General features: G+C 28.9%; 1 protein-coding gene across 1 annotated transcript; it reads right to left on the reverse strand.

The window, feature by feature from the left end:
- Nucleotides 1-983: 983 nt before the first annotated feature.
- Nucleotides 984-8,869, reverse strand: LOC145829198 (uncharacterized). Its single transcript, XM_082936930.1, has 6 exons — nt 8,577-8,869; nt 5,075-5,712; nt 4,486-4,879; nt 2,803-3,717; nt 2,314-2,543; nt 984-2,080 (listed from the first exon to the last, which is right to left on the reverse strand). Exons 1-6 carry the CDS (start codon nt 8,847-8,849, stop codon nt 1,492-1,494), a joined length of 3,039 nt encoding a protein of 1,012 aa, XP_082793056.1. The 5' UTR covers nt 8,850-8,869; the 3' UTR covers nt 984-1,491.
- Nucleotides 8,870-11,465: the final 2,596 nt, after the last annotated feature.

The following is an 11,465-nucleotide window of genomic DNA, read 5'->3' on the forward strand; positions in this document are numbered from 1 at the left end:
TGTTAAAACCTTTTGACAGGTATAGTTCTAAAAATGAAAAATAACTAATCTGTGATCGCTTCAAAATCTTAATTTTTTGCACGTTTTTTGTTTTTAACTTTTAGATAAACTTATTGAAAACGTGTTTCTTAAAATATGTTTTTGTTTTAAAGTTATATATTTACTTAGGAAAAGTAAGTGAATATTACGCTGACTTTAATACATTTGCTTGTTCGCACGTCCTAACATTTTACAAAGTAGTTTTCATTCAAAGTTAAAAGGTCAACTTCATTAATATTCAACTTGTTTAACGGGACTGTTTTTCAATTCTAAAAAAAAATATGTTACTTCGTTTTAAATAGTTAAAAAAACTATATAAATGTAAGTCGGCATACATTGCTAGTATAATTAAAACTAATTATATTTCTTTATTTGAATTTATAGCGCATTGTATAACAGCGATAAAACTTAAAGAACAAATTTTAAAAAGCAGTTTGCAATATGCTAGCAGTAACTAAAGCTAGTAGTATAGTATATAAATACTTCAAGCACTTTAAATTTAAAAAGTTTACTAGTTTGAGCTAAAAAATAGAGATCACACGTACAACTAAAAACTACTGATCAGTTTATAAGTTTGAATTTTTGGTTAGAAAAATAAAAAGAAAAGAGTTGATTGATTAAAATTTAAAATCTAGTTTTGAAACAGTTGACTACAAATTTTATAAAACTGTTTTATTACAAATCGATTCGATTGGAATTATTTCTTAATCACTTTTAGACAGTTTTATTTACATAAGATCTTTGAAATCTAACTTAATTAAATAAAAAGGCATCATAGTTTTTTTAATGAGAAGCTTTAAATTTCAACTAAAAAATACTTTTACTTGTAAAATAACTAAAAAATAATTTTACAACTTAGTCAGTATACTAAAATTAAAAAGCAGTGCTTACTAAAACTGTATTAAAAAAAATATTTTTTTCGAAACACAAATAAATATGGATAGTTTTATATTATAAAGTACTTTAGCATAATTACTTTTATTTTTCGTCAAAAAGATCTGTAATATTAAAATAAACTAAAGTAACCTAGCAGTATATTTTCATCAATCTTTACAAAAATGCAATTGAAAGAAGTTCATACTTTTTTAAGGAAGTTGTGTAAATAAATGAATTGATATGGGACTGAAAAACTACTAATAATTTGAAAATACATCGTATTTCATTTATACAAGAAGCGTGTTGTACTTACTAAGATTAGTTTATAATAATTTAATTTCTTTTAACTTTAAACTAATTTACAGCTTAAAGTTTTTGAAAACTTTATTTAACCCAACATAAATAATTTTTAACAAATAGATCATTAAAAAGTTATCCAATGCATACTACTGTAGTCTAAAACTGTTCTTTCATTATCGACGTTAAGTCTTATTCATCGACTTTTTTTCCAAACCATTTCAGTTCGACCATTAAAATTCAAGCAGTGTTTTTCAAACTTATATAAAACTTTTATCTTTAATCTTTTGCAGTTCTTTTAATATTTTGTGTGAGGTAAGGGGGCGGCGGAGGACGTCGTATTTCGTTGCCATGACGGCTCACTTTCTTCTGCAGAGTCAAGTCTACCATGTTTTCGTCTTCCTGACTCTTCAAAAGGTAAGAAGCGAAATCGGTATCGTTTAGCTTCTTCCCAATCACGATGTTGCCAAGCAACGGACTGGGTGGGCTCATGTTTTCCGTCGTGGTCGATTCGCCGTCGAAAACAACGGGGAGGCCCTTTTTGTACGTGCCAACCAAACGAGCCCCGACGATTTCTTTGGAGGGAGAGCTTTCCAGCTGCTTGCTGTCTGTTGGCATCCGGCACTTCTTGAAGCAGCAGAAGCCAACGAGGAGGATGAAGCATGTGAAAAGCGTCACCATGACGATTCGAGCTGACGATGACGTCATTATGTCGTGGTCGTCCAAGTTTTTAGTGCCGGGTGTTTTAAAGGAGGAAGTTGCAGATGCCTTGATGAAAGTTGTTTGTGTCGTCACTGTTGTAGAGTCAGAGCATTTTTTGCTGAGAACAAAGTTGAGCTTGCTTATGGGATATTTCGCTTTATCCAGTCTGTAAAAATCTTAAGTAAAAAACGACGGACAGCTTAACAAAAAACTTCGGGAAAGAACCATAAACATATATTTTTTAATTTTTGCATAAAACAGTTTTTGCTTAAAAACAAGTAAAATTAAATTTTGTTTCGAAAAGTAACGTTAAAGTGTGTGATTTGTATATTTTTTTTTTTTTAATGTTTATATAACAACTTTAATTTAATTTTTTTATGATATTAAACTTTTCCTTACTTTGATTTGAAACTTTGACGAACACTTTTTTCCTCTGTCAATAAAACACTTTTGTAGTGTCTTAGGACTTGCTTGTTGCAACTTTCATCTAGAATATTCGAAATGTTGGTAAAAGTTAAATAGTTTTTGTTAGGTTTTGGCAGAAAAACGTATATATTTGAAGAGTCTTCATCGCCATACTCTTCTTTGATAATGTTTAAAACCACTTTGTAGTCATCCATTGTAAATTGCTAATTAAAATTTAAAACTAAAGTTTATACAGATCATAACTATTTTTATCAAACTTAATTTATAGCAAAACTAAACTTTTTATTTTCAGGTTTGCTTAAAGTTTAAGTTTAATAAAAACTAAATCAATTTTTTTTCAAACATTTGTTACAACTAATAATATTAAATTAATTTTTAAATACAAAGTTTTCTTTATATCAGTTACTTTTAACTTAGCAGTAGATTAAGATATAATATTGATAACTAAGTTAACAATCTCACTTGAACATTTCGAGTTGAAAAAAACATCCTAGCTTCATACTTTGCTTCTTTCTCGTAGTAGTCATTGTTTTTGCTTGCGACTATTTTAATCTTCAAAGGTTTAGAATCGCATTCATTCGAGCTAGCAACCAGGCCACCTCTCCAACTGCCTAGGAAGTTGTATGTCGCGTCATAGTCGGTTGAGAAAGTAAAAACAACTAATTTTTTGTTCACATTGTCCACTTGTAACCACTTTGGGACTTTTTTGCCGCTTTCGGCGACTAACTTGTAGGTAAGTTCTGTTGAAAATTCAAAAAACGACTCGATTATGGAGATTTTTGTCAATACACCCATTCCAACGTATATTTTCCAAGTGTCTTCTCTCATAAGCTTCGGAGCTGCCAGGTATGGACTGTTTATAGCGGCTGTTTTCTTCGGCAAAGACGGAACTGTTGTCATCGTTTCCAATAACATTTGCTTTGTACAAGTTGGGCTAAATTTAATCATGACTTGAACAACTTTAAACTCAGGTAAAAACCAGTTAGAAAAAGTATCTGTAGCCTCCGATTTTTGGCCGTAGACGAGTTTTGCTAGTTTGTTGTCGTTTGACATGGTTCTCCATAACTTTAATATTGCCTTGCAATTGCAAGTTTCGAAGCCGTTTATTCTCCTGTCAACCCATGTAACAGAAGCCAAGTTTACATTTAGTTGCCAGTCAACTAACCCAATTTGACTAAATTCAGGTGGCAAAGCTTGTACTAGGTAATAAATAAGCTTGGACTTTATAGTTTGAGGTGAAAGTCCTTTTTTTAAAATCAAAAAATTCAATTGAAACTTTGGTGATTTTTTTATCACTATAGCCATTTTCAAAGGTGTAATATCTACAGTTGAAGTGCTTGTGAAGTTTTTTCGGTCAAATGCTTGTAGATAAAATGTCTGTAGAAAATATTTGAGTTTTTTTCTGTTAAAGGCATTAAACTTTAAATTAATAAATAGTAATCTATACTAGTCTATTTAAATGTATTCGTAAAAGATTTTAATTTTTAAAATTACTGTGTATGGGATAAAGCTTCAATTTTTTAATAATTAAAGGTGTCGCATGTGTTTTTATTTAAATATTTTTGTATTTTAAAAGTTTAAAGACATCTAAACGCAATAGATTTAAACAATTTATTTTATAAAAAAGTTTAGTATAATATTTTAGTAAAAATAAAAATTTTAAAACGTAAACTTTAAGTTTAAAAAAAATATACTAGTTTTTATTTACATTTAGTTATAAAAAATGTGTTTTTTAATTTTCATTACTTTAACCATAATGCAGCTTTTCACAAATTATTTTTATAACTTAAAAAAAATGCTTGAAACAAACTTTGATAAAAGGATCCTTTAGTTTAAATTGAACAAAATTTTATAAAATGTCTTAGTTAAAAGCAATAAGATATTTTTAAAACTTCTGCATTTAGTTTTTAAAAGTTTTATAATAACCAGCATATAGAAAAAATAAGTATATAAGTTGAGATGCATTATTTAAAACTGAGAACTTTTCAATTCGTATTCGTTATTTTGAACACTTTTACTTTTTAGAAGTTTTAGATACTGATATTTGTTTTTTTTTAACAAACTTACCGAAATCATGTTAACTTTTAGATACGATATAACTTTTAAGTAATATAGCAACTTATTTATTTAAACTAACAAACGCACCCTCTTTTGATCAAGCTCGCGAGGAACGCCGTACAAAACCAGCTTGCTTCCGTCGATCTTCAGCCACGTGTCCTCGATAAACTTGTCGCCTCCCTTGCGCGACTCCACAACTTTCATCCGCAAATTTGTCATTCCGCCGTCCTCCTTGTCGTAAAAAGTGTCGTTTCTGAGCTCGTGCATCAGGAACTGTCCTTCCGCCGCGCTCAGGTCGATCTGAGGCACGTTCACGTCAGGCGGGTCGTCTCTGGCCGGATCCCGATCCACGGAGCTCCTAGTGGGAGTTTTAGGAAGATCTGTAAACTCGAAGAAGCCGTCTCCTGAAGACTCAACGTCGCTTCTCTTGCTGAGGCGTTTTAGTCGCCTCTGCCGCTCGATGATTCGTTTCGAATAGATTCTGTAGGCGTTTAGGGAGTTAATTTTAAAAAGTTGAAAAAAAAAAATTTACAATTTTTTTATTTCTAAAATGAATGTTGGACTTAATGTATGCACTTTTGTATTGCCTTTACTTTAGGTTTAGATTAAACTAATCAAAAAACATACTTGTCACCTAAACCTTGATAGCAAAAAGTCGACAGAAAAACAAACTTACTGACTACTTTTTGACGGAGAAGAAGTTCGCAGCGAGATAGCGGCCCGCCTCGCCTTGACGTCTCCCCGGTTGATTATCTTCCAACCAGCTATCTCCACACCAAGCAGCCGGGACAGGCTGCCGTTTTCAACCAAGTTTTTCACGAGGTGCAGCGCGCCAGAGTCCAGCGAGTCTGACGAGCACGAAATCGGCCACCAAACGCTTGTGACGTCGTAATCATCGATTTCAGCCGAGACTTTTGATTGCACCACTGATGATTTGTCGGGTGTTTCTTTTGCGCTTTCAAAAGTTATGGAATGACAAGAGATTATTTTATGATGTAACAAATCGCACAATTTGTTTATAATTTTTAAGCTCGTCTTGTCTGACAGGTTTTGCGAAACTAAAACCGAAAAGACGGTGACTTCTTCAAAGGATGCACATTTCAATGAAGGGATGTTTCTTGATAATTTTGTTTTATTTTTTACAGCGATTTTTCTATAGCTTTCATTTATCACTACATCGCATAGGAAAACAGTATACTTGTCATCGATAAATTCAATTTTTTCACGAAGTTCTTTTGTGTACGTAGGGACTCCGATCAATAAGTCTTTTTCAAACATCAGCCAGTCTTTTAAACTTTCCTCTAAAAACACCACCTAAAATTTTAGTTTGCTTAAGTTTAATTTTTTTCTTTAAATGATATATTTCCATAACTTTTAACTTTAAGTGGTAAAAAAAGTTAGCTGATTACTTTAAATAAAAATAAAGAAGTTCAAATCATTGAAATGCGGTTAAATATTTTTCTTGAACTTAAAACCTAACAAGTACTTACAACTATTAATAATGGACATATATAACTACTCGACTATGTTTTGTACGAAAACACTTAATAAGACTGACGGCGTTTATTTTCCTATGAAGTATGAACTGCTCGACAGTGATTTATATAAACTATTTCTTTAGAATTAAAGTTTTTTTTTAACTATTTTATTGGTTTTTTTTTTCTATTCCATTATTGTTATACCGATCTAATATAACAACTAAAAATATTTATTTTTATTTTTTTATAAAAAAAAATCATCTACAAAAATGATATAGAGATCAGTTGTTGTTATTTAGAGTTATTGTTTCAAAACAATTACTACTTCAGTAAATTATATATAAAAAACAGCCTAACATAAATAAAGTTTTATTAAATTTAAAGTGTTCGTTTTATTCAAAGTTCTTGTTCTAAAGCTTTTTTGTTTGGACGTTGACCGAGGTTTTCCAATTGTTAAGCTTAAGTATTTATCGACTAATTTTATTTATCGTTTTAAGCCTTTCTTACTCAATAGAGCTTATTTTGAATGAAAACTTAGCCAACAGATTAGTTTTAGCTTAATTAACAATTTACTTCGCTGAAAAATTTATGAAGTTAATTCAAGTAAAAGCAGAAAAAATAGATCATTTAAAAAAACAACTGCATAGCAGTTTTGTTTTAAAACATACTATTTCTTAAAATATTTTCGAGTACATTAGTATTACTCGGTTCATACATTTTCTTTAACGTTTTCTTAAAGTACTTATTTCATTTTAAAGCATAAATATAAAAACTAAAGTTAGTAAGTACTTTTAAAATAACTTCATTGAGTTAAAAAGTTAATGCAACAAGTTAAAAAATTTAACTGTTAACCAAAATTTCTTTATTTTAAATTTGTCTACAAATAAGTATAATTTTCAAAAATTAAAAAACTTATAGACAATTGCAGTTTTCTCTAAGTGCTAAAAAAAAAGAAACTTTAAAGCGTATAGAAAAAATAAGAGTCACAATTTAAGCCAGTTAAAATTAATTTTTAAGAGCAAAATAACCAATGCTAACTAGATTAGCGCATTCATGCTAATTGAATAAAAAAATTCTAAAGTTTGAAAACATATGAGAAGGTAGAACAATATCTTTTTAGTGTAGTTTTCTACAATCAATAAACTCATGTGTTCGCAAAAATTTTGTAGGCTAGTTTTTTCCAAATCTCATAAGCGTTTTATAGTTTTCCTTTTATTTATTTACGAATCAAAACAAAGTACAACTTTACAAAATTTCTTTTTGTTTCTTGCTCCAAACTACTATATAAAATTGTTCTAATCTTTTCATTATTAAAGTATTTTAACACCAAATTAAAATTTTATAACAGTTGAAATTTGAAGTGTTAAACAGTTTTACCAAATAAGTGAGCAAAGTAAATAGGTTTGATTCATACTGATACTATTTGTGTTCAATACTACAGATATAAAACTATTACAATGTTGTTTAGTGTCGTCGTCTTTTTATGCCTTGTTGTTAGATTTTAATATATGTGAGTTGTGTCTATAAGGAAAATTGAATGTTAAAAATATACTTGTATAGAGCAGTATACTCTTTTCATATATGTGGTAAATTTTTATCATATTTTATACGAATTTAAATCAAAAAAAGTTCAAAATAATTCCTTATTCATGTATTTTAGAAGAAATATAATTAAACTTTATGCATTTTTGAAGCTTTGTTTTCAAAGAAATCTATTTAAACGTTTCAATGCAAGTTTTTTCATAAAACATGTTTATAAAATACTGCATAGGTTTTTTTAACAGGTTAATAGCTTTGAAACAACTTTAAGTGAGTTTATATCGAAAGCCATCTACATTAAGGAGACTAATAGCTCATTAAGCAAGCATTTAATGCTTCATTATAACACAATTTATAATGTCATTTAAGAATAGTTTGCTGAGTTAAGAACTTCTGATTTAAAGTTGGTTTCAGCTTTATTTTTCAGTTTTTTACTTATTTGTACGGAAAAAAATTTTTGTTTAGTGTTAAAATTTAACAAGTTTAAAACTGCAATTTTTTTTATTAATATTTTGTATTATTACAATTTTTTATTTCAAATGAAAAGCAATTCAAAACTTAGTGTTGTTCTAAGATAGTTAGTTCAAAAAATAACTAATAACATATTTGAAAAGCAAAAGTTTAAGGTAAACATTTTGTAAAAGTATCTAATTTTAAAATTTTGAAGAAAACTCAATAAAAATGAGGTTTGTACATGAAAGAGAATCTAAAAATAGTTGTGATATAAGAGCAACTTTTATTTTCTTAGCTAAATTCATTATTAATATATCTAAATTCTAAACACAAAACACTTTGTTTAAATATTATTTTTACGTTTTGTTAACATAAAGTCTTAAAAGTCATGTTGATAAAAATGTTAATGAAAATAGTGACGTTTGGTTAAAATACTTTTTTACTAAGTTAATTTTACTATCTTATCTACAAAGTCAATGTCAAGTCAAATACAGCAAACATCGTATGCTAAAAAAATGTTGATAAAATAATTGTCTAAATCGAATACAAAAAGCCTACTATATTGCTCGTTAATTTACTCTAAAATTCAAAATATAAACTAACTTTCAATTAAAATGCTTATAAAAATCTATCAAAACCCCTTTTTGTTTAAATATAGTTGAACTTTAGTAATATCGACAAAATTTAAAACGTAAGTTATAAACATACCTCGATTTTTTCGTGATTCACAGACCGTCCATACTTCCTTAGCAACTGCGGCACGGAATAATTGAAAACAGATTCGGTAGCTCCGTGTAATACACATTCAGACGATGGCAGTGAACTGTTATGCAATTTGTTCCCATCTGTTGGCAAGTCTAATGCATAACCGACGTCAAATGTTATAAGAATCCAAGCAATTCTGACAATGTTTCTGAATTTTCGTTCGTGACAAAACTCTAATTTTCCAGCGGGTTTATTTAGGTTTGTAAAAAGCATCATCGTTTACTTTTTTTGCTATGTAAATTATTTAAAACTGTATCATTAAAAATTGTGTTCGCTTTTATTGTAATATTTTAGAACTCATTAAAATCGTTTATATTTACAGTATTTTTAAAACCTGATAATAAAGTTACAAATAAGGTCAAAAGTTTTTTGCCTCTTAAAACTTTAGTGTACAGAACTATGAAAGTTATACTTTTACTAAAGCATACTTTTTAGTCAAAACGTTTGATAACATAATATAATATTGAAACTCATCATATCAAGTAATTTATATGTTACCTTAAGGTGCTTACTACGAAAAACTTAAACTACATTTTGTTAAGTTTTGAAACACCAATTTATTTAAATTAAAATAATTTCGAAAAAAATAATAAAATATTGAAATTAATTTCCTTTAACTTTTAATAAAGTTACATACTGATGGTAGTTTAACTATACAGCTTAAAAATAAAACCATTCAGGCAATATTTATAAATTGTTGGAAATGCTGCTAAGTAAACACCATAAATGTTTCAATTAAAAATCAAAGCTTTATGCATACACTTATTTAATGAAGGAGCAACAAAAGTTTAATAAAAAGAGGCGCGCTTAGTAGTTTTCAAAAAACAGTTGTCAAAACAATACCTAAAATTTTTCCGAAAAAAGGTCACTTTTGATTTTTCCCTCTATACAAAGTAGGTCAAAATTTATTGTACGACCTTTGATCTTACAGAAGTACTTTATTAGTAATTATTTTATTGTCCATTTTTTATAGTCAATTAAGTTTACTGTTCAAAATTGTTGATCAATCACCACAGTTTTATTACTGACATGATATTGTACTACAATGAAAATAATCAAATTTTCATGTAAGCTAATTAGCGTTTATTGTGGTACCTTAAACCTATAAGTCGTACAATGAGTTCAATAGAATTAAGTTAGCAATAAACAGCCGCGTTGAAACCGCAGGCTTATTCAATTTTGAAAAGTAGCAAAAGTTTCACTGCGTGCGGAATACTGATTGCATAACATTGGAACTGTTCAACAGAAACGAACATCGAAACAGAACTGACTTTTTCTGCAAATTATAAAAACCCTATTGATTATTTGTTTTGGCATCTTTCTTTAAAAGTTCAATTGAGCTCATGCAGTGCAAAAAAGTTTTATTTATTTAAAAAAAAAAGCAAAAAAAAGGTTTTCTAATAGATTTTTATCGTAGAAGATTATAAAAAAAACTGTTTTTTGGCACAATCTATAAGTTTATTGACTTATACTTCTAAAAACAAACGCTACTTATCAAACATTTTGAAAAAATAACAAACAGTAATTAAGTGTTACTCGTGTATTGTTTTATCTAACTTACGCTTACTAACACTTACTTAACCCTTACTACGATAAGGAGTGTTGCTAAATTCACACTAGCATCATTCAGCGCTAATAAAATACAAAATTACTTCAAAGTTTATTTTTCATTTGAGCAGACCGAAAACTTTTTCGTCTGCCTTTTTTCGCTCGAAATCTTTTTAAACAGGCTACTTCCGTATTTTAAATATATATTTTCCAGCCTAAAAAGCTTATTTATTGGCACATCACTGCTTTTTACTAGTAAGGGCTGATTGATTTTCTGGCAGACTCAAACTACTTAAATGGACAGTTAACTACATCATTTTCTTTTATCTAATTATCTTTTTATCAACTTCAAAAACCAAATCTAGTTTGATTATTATTAAAAAAATTCTTATTTTTGTTTTACCTGAAGTTATCTGTATGTACAATATTAAATAAAATTTTATGTTAATTTATTATAAGTATATTTTAATATATTAAAAGTTGATAAACTTAGAATTAATACTATCAAAATACAAAGGTATCGTCTTACATAAAAATTATTTAATGACACCATTGAAATTAATAACTTATCACAGGTCAACTTTTTGGCACAAGTGTCAACTTCACATTTAACTCATTTTTTAAGCAACTGCAGTTGTGTTAACTTGGGATAGATTGACATTTAGTTCAATTCTTCTGTTGAATGTAAAGTTGTACAACTACTTCTTTTTATTTTTAACGCTTCTTTTTTAATTGACATTATTTTCTATTTATCTACTGCTTTATATAAGACATATTTTTAATGTATATATCTCCCATCAAAAAGTTTTTGTAATTGTTATGTTATTTGTAAAAGAAAGTTTGTGTGATAGGCACTTATAAGTTGTAAAATAAAAACTGATTAATCAACAATATAATCAGCAAAAACTGTATTACTTTGTAGTGAGTTATAAATAGTGATGTACCGGACTCACTATCCGGGTCCGGGTCCGGCCGGATATTGCCATTTTTGTCTGATATCCGGATCCGGCCGGATTCTAATTTGAAAAAAAAGTCCGGATCCGGATCCGGCCGGACTCTAATTTTAAAAAAAAGTCCGGGTCCGGTTCCGGCCGGATTCTAATTTGAAAAAAAAAGTCCGGATTCGGGTCCGGCCGGATCCTAACAGAGATCCGGCCGGACCCGGATCTATTTAGTAAAAAAGAGCATACTGAAAAGTATTTTTTCAAAAACAAACCCTGTGTAAATTAATAAGAGTCATTTTCGTCAGTTAAAATTAAACACCTACCGGGATTGGCTCATTCT

Source organism: Thalia democratica, chromosome 2 (assembly GCF_965202585.1).
Source record: "Thalia democratica chromosome 2, ktThaDemo2.hap1.1, whole genome shotgun sequence".
NCBI classification, from domain to species: domain Eukaryota; kingdom Metazoa; phylum Chordata; class Thaliacea; order Salpida; family Salpidae; genus Thalia; species Thalia democratica.